Genomic DNA, 22,821 nt, shown 5'->3' on the forward strand with positions numbered 1-22,821 from the left:
AACATGATAGTTCGTAATTAATCAATTCATAATTAGACAGATAAAATCCATTCTCAATTGACCAATTACGAGTTACCATATCGAGATTATGAAAAAAAGTTTATGAGATTGAATTGTAAATATAAACTATAGATCGTATAGTATTGCCCATAGAGTTATAGTTTAAAATATAAGGGGTCTTTATGATATTTATAAAAGCGATAAGGATAAAATTGTAATTTAAAAGGATTCAAAGATATTTATCTCAAACTTTCCCTATAAATAGAAATCAAGATATGCATGAGTTTTCATACCAACATTCATTACTCGTAGGTTTTTTAATTGATTGAAAGCAAATCAAGAAACAAAATGTCAGGAACTATCAACAAGGTTAAGGAGACTCTCCACATGGGAGGGCACGAGAAGGAGGGCGAGCAGAAAGGGCTGTATCAGGGAGAAGCTCACAAGGTGGAGCAGCACCACGGCGTATGCAAGCCTGAACACGGGGAGCACAAAGAGGGACTGGTGCAGAAAATCAAGAACAAGTCCTGGCCAAGGTGATGGCGTGAAGCAGCAGCACGGCGTATGTAAGCCTGAACACGGCGAGCACAAAGAGGGACTGGTGGAGAAGATCAAAGACAAGGTCCTGGCCAAGGTGATCAACATGGACATGGCATGCAGCAGCACCGCGGCGAATACGGGCCTGAATACGGGGAGCACAAAGAGGGACTGGTGGAGAAGATCAAGGACAAGCTCCCTGGCCAAGGTGATCAACATGGACAGGGCGTGCAGCAGCACCACGGCGAATACAGGCCTGAATACGGGGAGCACAAAGAGGGACGGTGGAGAAGATCAAGGACAAGCTCCCTGGCCAAGGTGATCAACATGGACATGGCGTGCAGCAAACACGCGGCGAAAACAGGCCTGAATACGGGGAGCACAAAGAGGGAATGGTGGAGCAGATCAAGGACAAGGTCCATGGCCAAGGTGATCAATATGGATATGGCGTAGAGAAGAAGCACCAGGATGGCCACATCAGCAGCCGTGACAACTAATAAACATCCCAATATAGGTATAAAGAAAAGCATACGTTCTAAAGCTTTTTTATTCTGTATTTTGATGTATTTGGTTTTACTAACAAGAAATGAAAATTTGGGTCGCAGGTGAATGGGGTTAGCGAGAGGTTATTTATGTTTTTGGTTGGTTTGGTGTAATATCCATGGTGAATGGAGATCCCAAGTATATAAATAAAAATCCCTCTGTTGTGTACAATACTTTCAATGCCATATGCTCTACTTTGGAAAACCAAAATTGTGATACACAAATATAAAATCAAAATATCGTTTCTGTAACCATGGGCAGTTGCAGGGGGTTAAATTTTGTAACCTAATTCAATAAGAAGCGAGGACTGATAATAATGAAGGGAATATAACATACAATCCAAAAACTATTTCATAATCAGTCCAAAAAAAGATTTTGCTTGACTCGTTATGGCTGTCTATCTAATCGTAACTAATAATTATGTAATCTAATAATTACTAAGTTATCATATCTAATTATGTTTTGGCCCCTTCTTCCTCAGAGGTTACACCAATTCAATTAGTTTTCAAACAAAATATGAAATATATATATATATATATATATATAATAATATATATATTATATATATATATATATATATTTATTCTGGATAATCGGAGGGTTGGACCAGTTATCACAATCAAATATCCTTAATTAATTATTTTGAGACTTTAGAACTACTAAACTATTAACTAAGTAAAAATTTCAATAATTATTTATATTAATAACATATCTCAATTAAACTTTTTAAGATTCTAAAATTATTAGACTATCAATTAAATAAAAGCTTTAGTAAATATCCATATTAACGAAAACTCGAGAACTCTTTCATAATACATAAATTACTCCACTACTGATAACGACTATATAAAGTTTTTTGACCGACATAAATAAAATAAAATAATAGAATCCCAATAAAGAATAAAGGCCGGGATGGCCCCCAATTCTATAATCATAGGGTGCGTTTCGCTGCCTATTTTTATCAATATCCTTATCTTATTCTCTAAATAATGTTTAGCACACTATTCCAGAAATATTATTTTATTTTTTTAATTACTTTTAGACCCTATAAGATTATTAATTTCACTAAATACCCCTTAAAAAAAAGTTTAAAAATTAACAAAAATACACTCATCAACCCAACTTGTCAGATTCTGACAACCACTGTTGGTGATGGCCGAAATCTGTACAACGGCCTAAATTCTGACATAAATGGTTGAAATTTCACCGCTCTGATCTTTTTTGGCCGTAGGGTCTTTAATTAAATTAGTAAACCTAAAAGCTTTTTCATAAATTTTTAAAATTTACCTCATAATACTTCTATATTCAATAACTTAATACTATCCCAAAATCATATCCAAAATATTACACCAAACGCACCCATAATAGCTCCTTAATTACGGTGATGAAGTGATTGGCTAGAAGTGTCAGAATTACAGAGAAAGTCATAAATATCTTAGTGGCACAATAGCCTTATCAGATCGCCCCCAATCAACGCCTTTCCCTTTATCCACCTCTCCCCTGTTCTATCAAATATCCTCATATTTTCTTAATATAGTACTTAGTACAACAATTCACTCAAACACAACCGGATAATCTTCTTTAATCAAATCTTATTATTGTTACTGTCATACTAAAATTACCAATTTTGTTTCGAAAATGTTATATTTCCCCTAAAGTTTCTGCTAACTATCAAATTCACTCTTGTAGAGCTATATTAAACATTATATAATTTAATCTTAGTAAATCTTTTCAAACAACTTCAAAGTAACAGTTCATAATTAGTCAATTTATAATTAAACAGATAAAATTTATTATAAACTGACCAATTATGAGTTATCGTATCAAGATTATGAAAAAAAAAAATTATGAAATTGAATTGTAAATATAGACAGTAGACTGTATAGTATTGCCCATAGAGTTATAGTTTAAAATATAAGAGGTCTTTATGATATTTATAAAGCCATAAGGATAAAATTGTAATTTACAAAAGATTCAAAGATATTTATCTCAAACTTTCCCTATAAATAGAAATCAAGATATGCATGAGTTTTCATACCAACATTCATTACTCGTAGGTTTCTTAATTGATTGAAAGCAAATCAAGAAACAAAATGTCAGAAACTATCAACAAGGTTAAGGAGACTCTCCACATGGGAGGGCAGAAGGAGGGCGAGCAGAAAGGGGTGTATCATGGAGAAGCTCACAAGGTGGAGCAGCACCACGGCGTATGCAAGCCTGAACACGGGGAGCACAAAGTGGGAGGGGTGCAGAAGATCAAGGACAGGGTCCAGGGCCAAGGAGATCAACATGGACATGGCGTGGAGCAGCACCGCGGCGAATACAGGCCTGAATACGGGGAGCACAAAGAGGGAATGGTGGAGCAGATCAAGGACAAGGTCCATGGCCAAGGTGATCAACATGGACATGGCGTGAAGCAGCACCGCGGCGAATACAAGCCTCAATACGGGGAGCACAAAAAAGGAATGGTGGAGAAGATCAAGGACAAGGTCTGTGGCCAAGGTGATCAACATGGACATGGCTTTGAGAAGAAGTAGCACGGGGATGGCCATAGCAGCTGCCGTGACAGCCTTTAAACATCCCAATATAGGTATAAAGAAAAGCATACGTTCTAAAGCTTTTATTATTTCTGTATTTTGATGTTATTTGGTTTTACTAACAAGAAATTTAAAATTTGGGTCGCAGGTGAATGGGGTTAGCGAGAGGTTATTTATGTTTTTGGTGTAATATCCATGGTGAATGGAGATCCCAATTATTATGTAATAAAATCCCTCTCTATTCTGTACAATACTTTCAATACCATATGCTACTTTTTTAGAATAAATGGAAAACAGAAATTGTGATACACAAATATAAAATCAAAATATCGTTTCTATAACCATGGGCAGTTGCAGGGGTTAAATTTTGTAACCTAATTGAATAAGAAGCGACGACTGATAATAATGAAGGGAATATAACACTTACAATCCAAAAACTTATTTCATAATCCGTTTGGTTGTCCCGTTATCATTCTTATCTATCTAATTGTAATCTAATCAATTATATAATCTAATTAATTACGAGTTATCACGTAAAATTATGTTTTTGTCGCTCTTCCTCTAAGGGTTGGCACTAATTCAATTAGTTTTCAAACAAAATATGGAATAATCCTAACATCTAAATTTATTAATAATAATTGTACAATATAAGATCTAACATCTTATTGGGTTTGACTGTTTCCTAATTGACAAAAGGATCAATTACATTCAAATGAAAGTGGCATGGGCTTTATAGCTCGGCCCAATTTTAAGTGGGCTTTATTTGATAATTGGGCTGAACTACAAAGCCCGTGTCATTTTGTAATATAAATTATGATTATTGGTTTCTATTGTATTTGTTTTATACAATAATCTCCATTTTGCAGTAAAGTCTATTTTTTTATTTTTTATTTTATTTTTTAATGGTCAGAGGTGTTTGAGAAGTTTACGAATACTCAATTAACCCTTTTGAGACCTTAAAACTATTAAACTATTGGTTAAATAAAAAGTTCATAACTACCCACTTTTGAGACTTTAAAACCATTAAACTATTTGTTAAATAAAAACTTCATAACTACCCAATTAACGAGCGAAGAAAAACTCGAATTCGGACGTCTTTAATAATGCAAGTTTTTGTCAAATTATTCCACTAATAAGGAATATATAAAGTTTTTTGGACCGACATAAATAAAATAAAATAAAATAATAGAATCCAAGAAGGAATAAAGGCCGGGATGGCCCCCCAATTCTATAATCATAATGGCACCTTATTTACGGTGATGAAGTGATTGGCTAAAAGTGTTAGAATCACGTGAAATTACAGAGAAAGTCATAAATATCTTAGTCACACTGTAGCGTTATCAGATCGCCCCCAATCGATGCCTTTCCCTTTATGCCCTCATCTGCCCTTTTTTATCAAATATCCTCATATTTTCTTAATATAATACTACTTCCACTTGGTACATCAACGCGCCGCGTACACGTATTATGGGCATTTACGTAATTCACTCGTACACCACCGGATAATCTTCTTTAATCAAATCTTATTGTCATTGTCATACCAAAATTACCAAAAAAAATTTCTTTCTAAAATGTCATATTTTCCCTAAATTTTGTGCTTACTATCAAATTCACCCCTTATGGAGTTATAGTTTAAAATATAAGAGGTCTTTATGATATTTATAAAACAATAAGGATAAAATTGTAATTTAAAAAGAATCAAAGATATTTTACCTCAAACTTTCCCTATAAATAGAAATCAAGATGTGCATATATTTTCACACCAATATTCATTACTCGTAGTTTTTTAATTGATTGAAAGCAAATCAAGAAACAAAATGTCAGGAATTATCCACAAGGTTCAGGAGACTCTCCACATGGGAGGGCAGAAGAAGGAGGAAGAGCGCAAGGGGGAGCACAAGGGGGAGTATCATGGAGAAGCTCACAAGGTGGAGCAGCACCACGGCGAACACAAGCCTGAACATGGGGAGCACAAAGAGGGAATGGTGGGGAAGATCAAGGACAAGATCCATGGCGAAGGTGATCAACATGTACATGGCGAAGAGAAGAAGAAGAAGAAGAAGGAGAAGAAGAAGAAGCACGACGATGGCCACAGCAGCAGTGACAGCGACAGCGATTAAACACCCGTTTCTAGGTATAAAGAAAATCATACGTTCAATTGCAGATTGTTCTATTATTTCTGTTTTTTGATGTTATTTGGTTACTAATAAGAAATTGAAAATTTGGATCGCAGGTGAATGGGGTTAGCGAGAGGTTGTTTATGTGTTTTGGTTTGGTTTGGTTTTGGTGTAATATCCATGGTGAATGGAGATCTCTAGTATTGTATAATAAAATCCCTCTCTTTTGTGTACAATACTTTCAATGCCATATGCTACTTTTTAGAATAAATGGAAAACCAAAATTGAGATACGCAAATATAAAATCAAAATATCGTTTCTATAACCATGGGCAGTTGCAGATCCAGCAGGATAGTTCATTACTATTGTTGGCGGGTGGGTTAAATTTTGTAACCTGAATAAACAGCGATCTAATCTCAAAAACTGTTTTTTATGATCTTCGATATGACAGTTCGCAATCAATTAGGAAATAGATTCTGCCTTCGTTATGGTTTTGTAGTAATCTGAGTTATCGATATTGTATTGTAATAAAAATGGTGAATTCGACTAACTGTAATGTCGAAGGAACCGGGAAGAAGATAAGTAAATTACCAGGAGATCCATGTCCAAAGTCAAATATAATCGAAGGGAAGGGAAACCACTACAGGTGGAGAGGATCCATTTTGTAGTACCAACAACTTTTGTGGCCCAATCCCCTGGCCCAAACTAATTATCTGAATAAAGTAAAAGCCCCTCAAAAATATATTAGGGCTAGGCCAGGACTCCTTAATAGTGTCACTAAGCACAATATATAGGGTTAAAAGGTTTTGATTAAAAGACCGTATTAAGTTTTAATTTAATTAAAAGGATATTAAGTGTTAAACTCTTAATTAAATAGTTTTATTATTTATTAAGAGTAATTAAACATAATTAAGAATTAATCATGTTTTAACTAGGATTAATGAATAATTGTCTAATCTTTTAAAAATTATCTATGTCTCTAAAAACCCAAAATTATTGCAAACAAATTCATTTTCCTCCCTCCCGCCATTAATGCGTCAGAACTGCCCTCTCTTGGCTGCTATATCTTCTTGCAAAACCGAAGATCTTCTTCTTCCTCTACATCTTCTTTTTCCTTTGCCATTAACATCTTCTCCGCCAAAATCTGCCTCTTCCTTATAACATTTCATCTAGGTATATGAATCTTCTCTTTGTATTTTATATTTCTATTTATAAAGATTTAATGATGGATTAAGTTTGGGTTATGATTTCGATTTAATGGTTTAGGTTCTTGTGTTGTGTTTGATGTAATGCAAGTTGAAATGAACGAGATTTGTTGATGATTTTCTTGCATTGTGGGTAGCTAGGGGTGGTAGTACTGATTATAGGTTGAGATGACTGAAAATGTATCCTAGAGCTAATTGATTGCTTAAGCGATCTGGTATAAGTCTAGTATATAACAGCAGATCGCTTAAGTGATCGGGTATATGGCAGCAAATCGCTTAAGCGATCAGACTTATTTATACTGGCAATACACCAGATCCCTTAAGCGACTCTGAAGATATTTTTAAAAATCTATCAACCCTTAATATATCGGTTAATAGAGGTGGAACAAATGAGCGGGGTTAGGCGGGTCAACCCTAACCCGGCCCACATTAAGACAGGTTCAACTCGGACTGTCTAAAGCCGGGTTAGGCGGGTCAACCCTAACCCAGCCCGCATTAAGACGGTTCAATCCTGACTGTTCAAAAGGCGGGTCGAGTTGAACCCGACCAACCCATCGGGTTTGAAGTTTTCAACCCGACGGGTTGGTCGTTGCAAGCCAACGGTCAACCCGTGGGTTGGACAAAAAAAATTAAATAATAATTTTTTATCTTTTTTTGCAATTTCATGCTTAGCTGCTTCAACAAAGTTCAATTGGGTTGCGAAGCTGATACACAGCTAGGTTAGAAAAAATATCCGTTTTCCTCTTTAAAAAGCAGTGACAATGTATATGTGTGTACTGCATATACATTGCCACCGATGATTTCATGTAAATTATGTACCCTTTTAAGAAAATTAATCTTAGATTATTAAGGTGCGAAGGAGAAACTGAAATGAGGTGCTAGGCATAAGATTGATTGCTTTAGGGATAGCCGAGGGTTTACTATATCTTCATGAGGGTTGTCACAGGAGAATCATTCACATCGATATCAAGGCTGCCAATATTTTGCTGACTGAAGATTTTGTACCTCAGGTACATAATATATCTGCTTTGAGCTCTCTGATTTAGCAATATTTTTTTTTCCCCAAATTTCGTTTAATTAATGTTACAATTAATGAAGCTTTAGTGAGTTTTCTCACTAGTTAGAGCATGCAAAGCTAAAGAAAGTAAGTATTAGTTCCTTTTAATTCAGATTTGTGATTTTGGGCTTGCAAAATGGTTACCAAAGCAATGGATTCACTACACAGTATCCAAAGTTGAAGGCACATTTGGGTTCGTAAAACTAACATTTACAACTGCACTTATCCAGCAGCGATCTTACTTCATATTACTCTTTTATTACTCATTTAGAGTATAATAATTGTACAATATAAGATCTAACATCTTATTGGGTTTGACTGTTTCCTAATTGACAGAAGGATCAGTTACATTCAAATGAAAGTGGCATGGGATTTATAGCTCGGCCCAATTTTAAGTGGGCTTTATTTCATAATTGGGGTGAACTACAAAGCCCATGTCATTTTTTTTAAAATATAAATTATCATGATTGGTTTTGATTGTATTTGTTTTATACAGTAATCTCCATTTTGTAGTAAAGCCTTTTTTTTTTTTTTTTTAAATGATCGAGGTGCCTGGTTAACTTACGCACATCTTAATTAATCATTCGAAACCTTAGAACTAGAGGTGTTTGATTCGAGTACCCCGTATTTTTTGAAGGAACTGGAACCGACGGTTCCTTGAAATTTGGAATCACAATCGGAATCGAAACCGACGATTTCGATTCCTAGGTACCCAGAACCGAAATTGTTGTTAACCAGAATCGGTAACAACGATTTCGGTTCTGGTTCTGGTTTTGGGTACCCTATAAAATTATAATTACCCCCCAAAAGTTTTTAAAAGGCAAAAAGCCCCTTAAAAACTTACAAACATCCACCACCTGTTATGTGTTAACAAAAATAAAATTACAAATTATAAAATCAAAATTCAAAATTATAAACTCCATTACTTTGTAAAGGTAGATTCTCAAAAGTCAAACCAACTTACTTTAAATGTTATGAAATATAAATATAAATATAAATGTATTCACGTTACTTTTTTTATAAAAATTGTTATTAACCTCCTCTTTAATTTTATTTTATATTAGTCTCGGTTCTAGTTCCTAACTATAGAAACCAGAATCAGAATCGCACAGTAATAGTGTCAAAAATTTAGAATCAGAATCTATCCGTTGACAACCAGTTCCGGATAGGAACCGAAACCAAACCCAGAATATCTGCTGGTTTCGATTCTAATTGGTTCTTTTGAACACTCTTACTTAAAATTACTAGACTATCAGCTAAGTAGAAGCTTCATGACTACCCTATTAGCATTTGAGAAAGAAATTCAAAGTCGAGACCCCTTTAGGAATACAGGCAAGAGTTTCTCACTAATCACTCCAAAAAGGCATATTGAAAGTTTATTGGCCGACATAAATAAAATAAAATAAAGTAATAGAATCCAAAGAAAGAATGAAGGCCGGGATGGCCCCAGTTCTATAATAGCTCCTTATTTTCGGTGACGAAGTGATTGGTGCAGGTGTCAGAATCACGTGAAATGACAGAAAGTCATAAACATCTTAGTGGCACTATAGCCTTATCAGATCGCCCCCAACAATGCCTTCCCCTTTATGCCCTATCCACATCTCCCCTGTTCTATCAAATATGCACTTTATCCTGTTCTAACAGCAAAAGTGTAAAGTAAACTTGAAACAATGTTTTATTTTTTATAATTATTATATGAAATTTCAAATATTTTAAATTTTGAAGTTGAGAAGAATCAATATGAAATAACTGTTAACAGAGGTAATTTTTATAATTTTTATCCAATTTATAGTTTTAGAATCTCAAATTAAAATACTTATAAATTGATTCGATTATTAAAAAAAAAAAAATTTAAGCAACATTGATAAGGACAAGAACTTAAAAGCGGTCTCGGAAAGAACATGTTTAACTGCCTATACGGCATATGCCCACAATACATTCGTTGTCTTTATTTGACACGTGTCTGCATATTGTGAATCTCATATTTTCTTAATATAATACCACTTCCACAGTTCCACTTAGTACATCAACACGCCGCGTACACGTATTATGGGCATTTACGTAATTCACTCATACACCAGCAGATAATCTTCTTTAATCAAATCTTATTTTATTGTCATACATACCAAAATTACCAAAAAAAATTTCTTTCTAAAATGTCATGTTTTCCCTAAAGTTTGTGTTTACTATCAAATTCACCCCTTATGGAGTTATAGTTTAAAATATAAGAGGTCTTTATGATATTTACAAAACAATACGGATAAAGTTGTAATTTAAAAAGAATCAAAGATATTTTACCTCAAACTTTCCCTATAAATAGAAATCAAGATGTGCATACGTTTTCACACCAACATTCATTACTCGAAGTTTTTTAATTGATTGAAAGCAAATCAAGAAACAAAATGTCAGGAATTATCCACAAGGTTCAGGAGACTCTCCACATGGGAGGGCAGAAGAAGGAGGAAGAGCGCAAGGGGGAGCACAAGGGGGAGTATCATGGAGAAGCTCACAAGGTGGAGCAGCACCACGGCGAACACAAGCCTGAACATGGGGAGCACAAAGAGGGAATTGTGGGGAAGATCAAGGACAAGATCCATGGCCAAGGTGATCAACATGGACATGGCGAAGAGAATAAGAAAAAGAAGAAGGAGAAGAAGAAGAAGCACGAGGATGGCCACAGCAGCAGCGACAGCGACAGCGATTAAACATCCCTATCTAGGTATAAAGAAAATCATACGTTCAATTGCAGATTGTTTTATTATTTCTGTATTTTGATGTTATTTGGTTACTGATAAGAAATTGAAAATTTGGATCGCAGGTGAATGGGGTTAGCGAGAGGTTGTTTATGTGTTTTGGTTTGGTTTGGTTATGGTGTAATATCCATGGTGAATGCCAATGGAGATCCCAAGTATTATTTAATAAAATCCCTCTCTATTGTGTACAATACGTTCAATGCCATATGCTACTTTTTTAGAATAAATGGAAAACCAAAATTGTGATACACAGATATAAAATCAGAATACCGTTTCTATAACCATAGGCAGTTGCAGATCCAGCAGGATAGTTCATTACTATTGTTGGCCGGGCGGTTAAATTTTGCAGCCTCAATAAAAAGCGATCCAATCTCAGAAACCTTTTTTTTATAATCTTCGATACGAACAGGCCCCGCTAAAGGGGTTGGCAGGTGAGGCAGGTGAGGCACCTGCCTAGGGCCCCGAAAAATAGGGGCCCAATTTTTTTAATATATTTTTATCCGATAAAAAAAAAAAACCTAAAAGGATCTAAATTTATTATAAATATATATATTTTCATCTAAAGTTTGATGAAATAGCAAGTTTGTATCTCTAGTTTTATATATTCTAATTTACACCTCTTAATTAATTTATTGAATTTCTTTTAACAATAAAAGATTAAAATAGTAATTTACATGTTTCAAATTACTCAATCCCAATTCCATCCCAAAATTCGACATTCACATAAATCATCTCTACCCTTCTACTTCTGTTGCTAGCGATTTGGAGTTGATTCCAATCGATTTTTTCACTTAAATTAACCAAAATCATCACCTTATCATTTCCCAAGTATTTTTCCAACCTTGATAACCTTCAATTTGTCCGATTTTTTATGAATCTCATAATTCAACTCCACCGTGCACGACAACCATTTCCAATATTTTTAGCATGTACTCGGCGTTGTTGGTCTTCCCCGACACCACCATCTTCCTCCCCTCAACCCTCTCACAAAAATCTCTATTACACTTCATCCGTTTACTCCGTCAATCGTCGGCTATCAATACCTTTTAGGCTGTGACTTCTCAAGCCTTTTCTTATCAATCCGGGCATTGAAAATTACATGTTTCACCACCCATCGTTTCTCCAACATTTGTTCTCCAAAACCCCCATCAACCCAATCCCGTTAGCCTATCTATCGCCGTCCACGTTTCCTAGTGGTTTTGCATCTTAAAAAGTAAGAAAATAAATTTAAAATAATTTTTTTAATATATGCTTATATTATTATAAGCCCAAAATAACTTTGGGTAACAAATGTTATAGAGACAGCCTTGGATATGACAGTTTGCGATCAATTAGGAAATGCCTTCGATATGGTTTTGTAGTAATCTGAGTTATCGATATTTTATTGTAATAAAAATGGTGAATTCGACTAACTGTAATATCGAAGGAACCGGAAGAAGAAAAGTGAATTACCAGGAGATCCATGTCCAAAGTCAAACAGAATCGAAGGGAGGGGAAACTACTACAGCTGGAGAGGATCCACTTTGTAGTACCAACTTCTTTTGTGGCCCAAACTAATTGCCTGCATAAAGTAAAAGCCCCTCAAAAATACATCAGGGCTAGGCCAGGACTACTTAATAGTGTCACTAAGCACAATACATAGAGTTACAATAAGTGATATGGGTTGCAGTTTATTTTTTTATATTTTTTTATTTTTTAAAGATCGGGTTTTCGGATCAACTTATACTTACTTTAATTAATTTTTCGAGACTATGAAACTATCAATTGAATAAGAGCTCTAGTGGTTATTCCTATTAACAACCGAGAAAAAATTTAAACTCAATATCTCTTAAGTAATACATTCAAGAATTCTTATCGAATCACTCGATCATTCAGAGATAATTGATTGCAATTCCAGTTCCACCCAATTGGTTGCGTTGTGTGAGGCAAGCCAAATTATGAAATCAAAGACTAGGTCATCATAATTCATCAGACGTTAAAAATCAAAACACCAAAATTCAACCAAGAGGAAAGCAACATCACCTTCCTCTATTATTATCATCAAAATTTTCATTGTCTTACTCAGTATTTATTATTATAGTTGGCCAAGTAAATGATAGTGCCATTTTATTATTGGTTGTATTCTGTTGGTGAGTAAAATGATAGGCCAGTTCAAAAGGGACCCAAAACGACAACACATTCCTTGTTTGATAAATTGATTATACAGAAATTACATTGACTGGGATTATAGGTGATTGATACAGAAATTATATGTAGACAAATGGTAAATACATTGACTGGATTCCTTTGTCACAGAGCACATATTTGGATTTGGGGCATTCACAATTTAACAAGCACAAACAGTGATGTTTTTGTCCCTCTTCCTCAAGGGTTGGCACCAATTCAATTAGTTTTCAAACAAAATATGGAATAAACCTACACATATAAAATTCAACATCTCAATTTATTAATAATAATTTACATCATATTATATCATGTCTTTGAAAAGTAAAAATTACATATATATAATTGTACAATATAAGATCATATCATGGAGGCTCCAACATCTTATTGGGTTTGACTGTTTCCTACTTGACGGAAGGATCAATTACATACAAATGAAAGTGGATGGGCTTGATAGGTTGGCCTAATTTAAGTGGGGCTTATTTGGTAATTGGGCCAAACACAAAGCCCATGTCATTTTTTTTTAAATAAATTATGACTTTTGGTTTTGATTGTATTTGTTTTCTACAATAATTTCCATTTTGCAGTAAAGTCTTTCTTTTTTATGATCACGGTATTTTAGTTAGTTTACGTACACCTCAATTAATCTTTTGAGACCCTAAAACTATCAGACTATCACTTATTAATCAAGTTACGGTTTCAATAGTCACCCCTATTAGCAATCGAGGAGAGATTTGAACTCGAGACCTCTTTAGTAATACATTCAAGAGTTTTTATCGAATCATTCGACTATCCAGAGGTAATTATTTCACAATAAAGTCATGCCTTCACAACAACCTACTTTGTGTTATATTTGTACAAATTTTTTTTTTTTATAAAGATAATTTGGTATTCAGAATAATTAATAATATTCTTCAATATTATTAGTATAAATATGATTACACATCCTCAATCGTAACGCAAATGCCTCTCGAGTCGCCACATATTATTTGAAGATTAAATAAATATTTTTGGCGGTAGTGACACAAAGATTGTATAAATCGAAGTTGGAGATTTAGGGAAGTGAAAATAATTATATAATTAATTTATATATTATTTGCAGTTAATTCCTATGAATTTTTGTTACCATTTGGGAGCACCATTTGTTGTCCCTTCTCATCTGTTATTTTCCCCATGAATATTCTCCATTTTTAGCACAAGAAACTTGTTTGCATTTAATTACTAGTTTAATTTCTTTTGCTAATCAAATTTTAATCAATTGGGTTCCACTAAATTTTTATAATATGATCAACAATTATTGTAAATTCTATATATAATCATTATTTGAATTACAGATTTTGTAGACTGGAGGCCGGTAGATCGAATGGTAGTGATTGATTAAATATTTACCATTTAAATCAATTAAAAATCAAACAAGAACAGAAAACCCTAGTTTTGTGTTAGCTAACAATCGATGAGAAATCAAATACCAATGTAAGAGGAGTTTTGTAAAAGGGAGACCAAATGTGCAAATGGTGGTGATCTGGAGAATTTTCGTTGTCCGAATCGGCTTTGGATAGTAATGAAATATTAATTTTGGGTGAAACAGTAGAATTTTGAAACTTTTTAAGTGGAAGAGTGTGATTAGGGCAAACCTAGGGTGGGAAAAAGTAGTTTACCCTGTAAAAAAAATCATATAATAATTAATAATAATATAACTAGTTTATTCATTAATATTAAATGAAAATGATTGGATCTTGGATCATTGGGTCATAAAAATAATGGACGTTAGGTGGGATTGGGATTGAGTTTCAATGAAATTTAATTGGTTTTCACAAGAACGCCAATAAGTCATGAAAAGGTGTTATAATTCAGAAAGAATTTAATTAAATAATCTCCTAATGACAGTCGACAGACATGGAATATGCTCAGCCTGCATTACTGTAAACAGCACACAATTGTTAGGAAAATCATTCAATATCTCACTCAGAAGATGGTGTTTGCTCACAATCTAAAATATATTTGACAGTAATCTGGAGATAGATTAATGAAAATTCCAGAAAAGAAAAATATATTATTATTGGAATCTCACACCGACTAGGCACGTTCAAGCCTACTAGTTTATAAGAGAGAGTAATCCTCTCATTCAACAAAACTTTATTAGATGAGAAGTCAGATCCACCTCAAATTTTTTCATGGTGAGGAGTTAGAGCCGACAACTACCTCTAATAACAGGCATGACCCAACATATGGGCTTGACCGTGAGAGAAAATATTAGAGTCCCACCGACTAGGCACGTTCAAACCTATTGGTAACATATGAGCTTGACCGTGAGGGAGAGTGTTAGAGTCTCATACTGACTAGACACGCTCAAACCTACTAGGTTATAAGAGAGGATAATCATTTTATTTAATAGGGTATTATTGGATAAAGAGTGAGACTGACCTCAAATTCTATTAATTATGAATATAAAAGAGCAAATGCAGTTTTTTCTTTTTCTGGACCATTTTTGTCTTTCTAGTCTCTTGAGATTATAACCTAATTTGTTTGATACAACATGAACAAAGACATGAAATGAGATAAAAAGATTACATGTAACAAAATCTGAACTAGATTTGCTATCTTCTGACTTCATAAACATCATTTTTACTGATGAAATTGATTGCCTGTCCCATTGCTGGTGACAAAATGCTCTCAAAGATGCTCTTATTGATTTTACAAGACACATATTATAATGCATTAAACAATGATTTTGATGAACGGTGTGTCCGGATCAGTTTACGTATATCTCAATATTAGTCTTTTGGACTTTTAGAACTACTAATCAGATAAGAGTTTAAGTAACTACCCCTATTAGCAATCAAGGAGGAACTCAAACTCAAAATCTTTTAAGTAATACACACTCGAAAGTAGGTATGTGTCAGCAATGGTGAAACTGAAACCGAAACAAACCATCACAAACAATAAAGAAAGCAACCGGTGATGACCAAATGAACGAGTATTTAGAATACCCATTTTTGTTGGCTAAGTAAATGATTATGCCACTAAGCTTCTTCACACACATAAAAGTGACATTACTTTTAGTTAATACAGCCACTAGACTGCTTAAATTAAAACCCCAATTGGTTCAATATTATAATATATGCTCTTTAGAAATAGAGCATCTATAGGAGTTTGTCCAATGAATCCCTCTGGATAGTCTTTAATTATTAATGCTTCATAGGTGTATACTTCACTAGAACAATAAAAATTGTTTTCTTCTGCATAATTTAATACAATCCTGAAAGTGACTTTAAGAAACAACTCTAAAAATAATTTCACCTTTCTTATAGATTGCACAACTGTGTCTTAGGAGTCGTGTATTCGGGACGCCGAATAGAACAAGTCCTCATTGTTTTTAACACCACCACATGTCAATCTCTCATTAGAGCCGGCCTCTCTTTTCCCTACTTAAAATACACTCACCTAACCTGTTTCTTCACTTCCTTTTCTCTGATTTTTCTCCTCTTTCATGGCACCAAAACCCACTTGAACAACCTTCCCAAACACAAACTTGATACAACCCATTTGAGAGAAGCCAACATAGAAAAGATTTATCAATTTTGCTGGAGAAGAGAAGATGGATAGGCTTATAAGTTTGGAGCCTTCAAATCTGGTTGCGATCAGGATTGAACCAGGGCAGAAATGTTATGGAGAGCTCACACTAAGGAACGTTATGTACACCATGCCTGTGGCATTCAGGATTCAACCGATGAACAAGGCTCGTTACACAGTCAAGCCACAGTCAGGAATCATATCACCGCTTGCAACACAAACTGTAGAGATTGTGTATCAGCTCCCACTCGGGTTGAATCTTCCTGATTCCTTCCCTCACAGCGATGATTCCTTTCTTTTGCATAGTATTGTGGTTCCTGGCGCCGCGATCAAAGACGTAAAATCGACTTTCGATGCAGCTCCGAGTGACTGGTTCACCACCAGGAAAAAACAAGTCTTTATTGATAGTGGGATCAAGATCATGTTCGTTGGTTCACCCGTTTTGGTTCAACTCGTTCTTGACGGATCAATGGATGAGATAAGAGAAGTTCTTGAACGGAGTGACCCGGCGTGGAACCCGGTTGGTTCAGTGGATTCACATGGACAGACTTTGCTTCATATTGCCATAGCTCAAGGCCGGCCTGATATTGTTCAACTCCTCCTGGAGTTTCAGCCGGATGTTGAGTCACAAAGCCGGTCCGGTTGTAGTCCACTCGAGGCGGCGGCGGCTGCCGGTGAAGCACTGATCGTTGAGCTTCTATTAGCGAGAAAAGTCAGCACAGAAAGATCAGAAACTTCTACTTGGGGGCCAATACACTTGGCCTTGGGAGGCGGCCATTTAGAGGTACTGAGACTTCTGTTACTTAAAGGTGCCACTGTTGACGCCCTTACAAAGGACGGAAACACAGCTTTGCATCTTGCAGTTGAGGAAAGAAGAAAAGATTGCGCGCGGCTTTTATTAGCGAATGGTGCTAAACCTGATATTCGCAACACTAGAGATGGCGACACGCCCTTGCATATCGCCGCAGGGTTGGGAGACGAACAGATGGTGAAGCTGTTATTACAAAAAGGTGCCAACAAAGACATCCGAAACAAAAGTGGCAAAACTGCGTATGATGTTGCTGCTGAGTATGGGCATACTCGTCTCTTCGATGCGTTGAGGCTCGGTGACAGTCTATGCGTCGCTGCGCGAAAGGGTGAAATGAAAACAATTCAAAAACTGATAGAAAATGGGGCTGTGATAAACGGAAAAGATCTACATGGATGGACTGCACTACATAGAGCTTCATTCAAGGGAAAGATAGAAGTTGTGAGGATGCTGATTGATAAGGGAATTGAAATAGATGCCAAAGACGAAGATGGCTACACAGCTTTGCATTGTGCAGTGGAGTCAGGGCACACAGATGTTACAGAACTGTTGGTGAAAAAGGGAGCCGATGTTGAGGCAAGAACCAGTAAGGGCGTTACGCCATTACAGATTGCTGAATCTTTGCACTACGTAGGGATTACAAGAATACTAATTAACGGTGGAGCAACAAAAGATGGGAATCAACATATGATGAATATGGGTCCAGTTACAATCCCATATGGATCAAATGGAAAGATGGGAAGAGAAGTAATGGAGAGTAAAGGAATGAAGAAGAAACCGCCGAGGCCAAGAGTTATGCGTAGCAGTTTCAATCGATCCATGGCCCTGGCAGTTCTTTAGAGTTATCTTTTTTTGCTTCTTCATATAATTAAAATTAGAACAAAAATTGATTCTTTTTGTTTGGGATAATTAATTAAGGAGAAGTTGTAGATCATTCACACATGTTCATTCTAAAATCTAGCTTATATAAATACACACAAGTTGTCATTATATTTACTTTTCTTGAGAAAATATTGGTCAATATATGTAACATATATCAATAAAATCTGTATTTAGCATAGTTGAAATATTCTCTAATGTTCAATTTCTTTGATTTTGAGCTCATCTTTTGCATGAAAAACTTTAATATTCTTTGCTACTCCTATTAGTAACTCAACTAATCCTCTAGGACCTAAAATTATCAGTCGGGTAAGAGCTTCAGTAACTATCTCTATTAGCAATCGTGAGGACTCAAACTTGAGACCATGTTAGATCTTCATCTTGCTCTTCTACCATCAAGAGTACTCGAAGTTGAGAGACTATATTAATCAAATCTTTTTTTGTTCTTTTACCATCAGGTCACCTAGTGGTAGTTTATATCTTCTAAGTTATTGTAAGCAAATTTCCTCTTTTATTGATTTGAATTAAAATCCATAATCAAATGGTAACAATAATATTGGATGGAGAATTCATGGAAACCAGAAACCATCAGTGTTTAATTTATTCAGGGTAACAATAATATATTGAATATTATATGAATTCTTTGCGTTTGAGTTTGTTTGTTTTTTCATTTACAGAAACTCTATATATAATTATATATATCTTCGTTACGTTTTCTGTTCTTTCCGTTTGATCATGTTTCCTTTGTGTTTATATATAATACGGATCTTGATCATGAATTCTTTATGTTTTAGAGCTAGCTCTACAAACATTTCCTCTCTATAAATAATATTGTGGAGCCAGTACTTTTCAAAACCAAAACTCGCTTTAGTCTCCATAAACCAGAAGCAAAAACAGTGAAAAAACAATGTACAAATCACGGCTTCAAGAGCTCCGTCACCAGCGCTCATGGAACTTACCGAAATAGACGAACAAGCAGGCAGAGATGAGTGCAGCAGAAGTTTTTACTGCACATACGTTCTTTGAGAGTCAGGTAAGCAACTTTTGCTGCACTCATCTCTGCCAGCTTCTTCTTCGTCTTTGCTTCCTGCCCAGTAGAAACTTCTACTTCTACCTCAACAGTTGAAACAAAAGTTGGTGTAATGAGCTTCACCAGATCGATTTGTATGATAAACAGGAAAAGCATAACCTTCTTTCTGAGCCAATTCTTGTAAAAGGTTCTTGTAGAAACCAAAGTCATCCTGGAAAAGTATAAATAACATATATTTTCACATACAACCAAAGGTTCTTGTAGAAACCAAAGTCATCATGAGATTTATTATATCTAAGGTATATTTTTCCAATCTCACATTGGCTTATGGTTTCGATATGCTAAAATTGTTGAATTCAGTAAAGATCCACGACTCAATTTCATAACATTCTTTCACAACCTCTAGCATGCTAACTCGTAATAAGTTAACTCGCAAATGAATTGACGCGACTCATAACAAGCAAGTAAGACACATGTACGAGCTGACCACGTCGAGTATTGTGAGATTGGGTTATGAATTTACATTACTCTCTCCTAAATTTGATCTGATGGATTTCATCCAAATTGTTTAATAAAATGCATATATATATATACTGTGTATGCGTGTGTGTGACTCTGTGTGTGTGTGTGAATAATGAACCCGGATCCGGATAAATACAGGGTTTTTATTACGCCGGGCTGGAGTCCCGGGTAATGAATCTGCCGGGATTTGTTTAATATTTTTTCCCTTTTCAAGAGCATACCGAGTATCAAAATCATTAACACATTCTACATCCATGTCTTTATAATTGAAATGTTTAAAAGCCATGAAAATGATTTACTAAACAGAGAACAAATTGGCAGTTGAGTTCCGACTGCGCGTGGGGGAGAGGTGAAGATCGGAGATGATGAATACCAGCAAGATGAGTTCCGGTGACAATGCGAGATGAAAGCGTTTATTGAGGTTTCCATTGTTGAATTGGAGTTTATGTTGGCCACGATGAAGTTTCACCATACAATTATCATGAAAATGATGAATTAACATACATACCTCGATTAAATCCGGTGGAAATCCGCACAAAGGACCGCTTCTGAAACAAAAAGGTCAAAAGTAAAATTCAAAGAATTAAATGAAGAAATTAAAAACTCCACATATACCTGTTGCCAATAGTTGAAAGTGTAATGTGTTTTTGATATCAAGAGTAACAATGAGAAACACTAGGACGAAATACCCAATTTGCCTTTCTTCTCATTTGAAATTGGATGATGAAAATCAATTGTGACCAAAGTTCTAATACCAATTACGTCCTCATAATTTTCTGCACCATGATCAATAAAGAGCCAGAAAAAAGAAAAACCAAATTACTCCCAATAATGAACAAACTACCGGCACAATGAGAAGTACTAGTCTTTTGTAAAATATTTCACAGTTACTGATTAACTATGCTTGGTACATTTTTCAATATGCTGTTTTCAGTTGTGGGAAAATTGCAGACTCCATTGGCCGAAGATGGGTAAGTTTTAAACACTAGGGATCTGAAAATTCACCCATCTTCGGCCAATAAGTCTGCAATTGTCCCACTTGTCTCTCTTCTAGCCTTGCTCCTATTGTAAATATTGAAGATGAATTATTTGATTTGCAGGTGGGATATTCATCGCCGGCTGAGTCAGGAATCATCTTGTACCAAAAGGTACAAAATAAGGTAGCAGGCTTCTCGATGTAGAGAAGAGAGAAAGAGTATGCAGTGACACGTTAAAACCGATTTGGTAAGTAAAGAGTATGCAGGATTTAAGTGGAAGCGTTTAGGTGAAGTCACATGAATTAAATTTGGAGAGATTAGGTAAAGTTGGTTAAATGACTTAAAATTAATTATATTCACTTACCAAATTTTGTGACCTTATGAGAAACTTAATGAATGGACCAAACAAATTATATTACAAAGTATCAATTTCTCCTAATTATACAAGAAAGTTTGCATTATTTCTCAACCTCAAGTGGGTATGCTTCTTTGCAAAATCAGCAATTTTTTAACAAAATATGCCTCAAAATGCTATGCATCATGCTCATCACCCCATGATAAACAATCCCCAAAGCCAAGGCATGCCCACATGATTTATTACAAGTATACTCTATTAGTTTTGATATTCTCAAGAGGCTCAACTGGGTATCTGTTGGTCCAAATTTCTTTGCATCTCATCAAGGCACACTCTTTGTTTTCTTCATCGAAAATCGCTGGTTTTCCAATGAGTTTCGAGAACCTTGATCACAGTATTGCCTGTAACTGACCTCAGAAATAATATTGGTAACTTCCATATCATTAAATGACTGCAAGACTGTATTTGGTTGTTGAGAAAATGATATGAAAAATAAATGACAAGTGGGAATGAAATTGCTCCCTGTTTTCTTAATTACTAAACCATGTATTCTATTTCGTATGAAGTTGAATATTAATGCTAATCAATCCGGTATCCTGAAAGCTTCTATATCAACAAAGAATAAACCAACAAACTTAAAGCTTTAGTTAACTCTTAATTACCAATAAAAACACTAAATAGAATACAAGTGAACAAAAGTTCAGCAACCATTAACTCTAGTTAACATAAGTGACCAAAAAATTGAGATTTACACAGATTTTCCAACATATTCTCAACAACCAAACAGAAAGTTGACAGAAAATATTAGACTGTAGAAATCTAGCTAGTTTGCCAGATTCAAGGTGTGACAAAACCAAACCCACTCAATATCAAACAGAGGAAAAATCCTAGCATGCGTTGACCCCACTGTTAGATCACAAATCAACAGTATCCACAGCACATCATACCTGCAAATTCAATCCATGCATCCACTCATCACCGTCCAATCAACTTACTTTTTCAAATCTTTATCACCTTCTAATGGCTTCAACAAACAGTTGCTCTCTCATGAAGCCACTGGGACTCGTTCACGGTTCTCAAGAACCTGATATTTCGCCTGCAGCCGAGACAAGATCCACACCAGTTCTGATGGCTGTTTCAACTTCTGAGAGTTCTTGGCGTGAAGTTGTCAGAGATTTCGGTGCCACCGTCAATTGGTTAAGATTTATTAAAATACATTGAAAAATTAAAAGCATAAAAAGCAAAATATTTTGATGGTATTCAGCAGGCATCTAATTAATGCAGGTTTTGAAAGCCTTTATAACACAAAAATCAAATAAATAACATTAGGGCCTCAGAATTGCAGAATGTCAGCAAGGCTTAACAAGCCACTCAGTCCCGAAAGATGGTATTTTGTGAATGATATCCTCCTAGGCCACATTTCTCAACACCAAAAGATTAAAACAGAAAAAAGGAAAATACTTATTTTACTACCAGTCCTATATGAAAAGCAAAAACTAACACAAGTGAAGCACAGATAGCCAAATACTAACACAAGTAAAGCAAAACAAACATACAGCCTCAAAATTGCAGAATGTCACCAAGGCTAAACAAGCCATTCAGTCCTGAAAGATGGTGTATTTTATGAATGATTTCCTCCTGGGCCACATTTCTTTTACACAAAGAAAAAAAAATAGAAAAATGCAGAGAATATGTTTGTCTCATGGCCAGTCCCAAATGGTAAAGGCAACAACGCTGCTCCACAAGGCGATGGAATATGAGACCA

The 22,821-nt window shown here is 35.2% G+C and overlaps 5 protein-coding genes, 2 non-coding genes and 1 pseudogene across 7 annotated transcripts; 5 read left to right on the top strand and 3 right to left on the bottom strand.

Moving 5' to 3' along the window:
* Positions 1-303: 303 nt before the first annotated feature.
* LOC116134536 lies at positions 304-1,051 on the top strand (annotated as a pseudogene).
* A 2,066-nt stretch (positions 1,052-3,117) lies between these two features.
* Positions 3,118-3,920, top strand: LOC116134538 (protein SRC1-like). The gene is made up of 2 exons (XM_031420225.1): positions 3,118-3,670; positions 3,766-3,920. The coding sequence occupies exon 1, from the start codon at positions 3,174-3,176 to the stop codon at positions 3,615-3,617; it is 444 nt and encodes a 147-aa protein (XP_031276085.1). The 5' UTR covers positions 3,118-3,173; the 3' UTR covers positions 3,618-3,670; positions 3,766-3,920.
* A 1,439-nt stretch (positions 3,921-5,359) lies between these two features.
* LOC116134492 (protein SRC1-like) lies at positions 5,360-5,970 on the top strand. Its single transcript, XM_031420188.1, has 2 exons — positions 5,360-5,751; positions 5,851-5,970. The coding sequence occupies exon 1, from the start codon at positions 5,435-5,437 to the stop codon at positions 5,735-5,737; it is 303 nt and encodes a 100-aa protein (XP_031276048.1). The 5' UTR covers positions 5,360-5,434; the 3' UTR covers positions 5,738-5,751; positions 5,851-5,970.
* A 4,376-nt stretch (positions 5,971-10,346) lies between these two features.
* On the top strand, positions 10,347-10,976 carry LOC116134495 (protein SRC1-like). The gene is made up of 2 exons (XM_031420190.1): positions 10,347-10,715; positions 10,815-10,976. The coding sequence occupies exon 1, from the start codon at positions 10,399-10,401 to the stop codon at positions 10,699-10,701; it is 303 nt and encodes a 100-aa protein (XP_031276050.1). The 5' UTR covers positions 10,347-10,398; the 3' UTR covers positions 10,702-10,715; positions 10,815-10,976.
* Positions 10,977-16,349: 5,373 nt separating this feature from the next.
* On the top strand, positions 16,350-18,289 carry LOC116134494 (putative ankyrin repeat protein RF_0381). Its single transcript, XM_031420189.1, has one exon. The coding sequence runs from the start codon at positions 16,511-16,513 to the stop codon at positions 18,131-18,133; it is 1,623 nt and encodes a 540-aa protein (XP_031276049.1). The 5' UTR covers positions 16,350-16,510; the 3' UTR covers positions 18,134-18,289.
* Positions 18,290-19,127: 838 nt separating this feature from the next.
* Positions 19,128-20,366, bottom strand: LOC116134524. Its single transcript, XM_031420215.1, has 2 exons — positions 20,098-20,366; positions 19,128-19,413 (listed from the first exon to the last, which is right to left on the bottom strand). Exons 1-2 carry the CDS (start codon positions 20,151-20,153, stop codon positions 19,128-19,130), a joined length of 342 nt encoding a protein of 113 aa, XP_031276075.1. The 5' UTR covers positions 20,154-20,366.
* A 2,018-nt stretch (positions 20,367-22,384) lies between these two features.
* LOC116134551 lies at positions 22,385-22,473 on the bottom strand. Its single transcript, XR_004128761.1, has one exon. It is a non-coding gene; the product is annotated as a small nucleolar RNA SNORD96 family (small nucleolar RNA).
* Positions 22,474-22,611: 138 nt separating this feature from the next.
* LOC116134550 lies at positions 22,612-22,702 on the bottom strand. Its single transcript, XR_004128760.1, has one exon. It is a non-coding gene; the product is annotated as a small nucleolar RNA SNORD96 family (small nucleolar RNA).
* Between the last annotated feature and the right edge of the window lie 119 nt (positions 22,703-22,821).

The sequence above is a fragment of the Pistacia vera genome, unplaced genomic scaffold (assembly GCF_008641045.1).
Source record: "Pistacia vera cultivar Batoury unplaced genomic scaffold, PisVer_v2 Contig289, whole genome shotgun sequence".
Classification (NCBI taxonomy): Eukaryota; Viridiplantae; Streptophyta; class Magnoliopsida; order Sapindales; family Anacardiaceae; genus Pistacia; species Pistacia vera.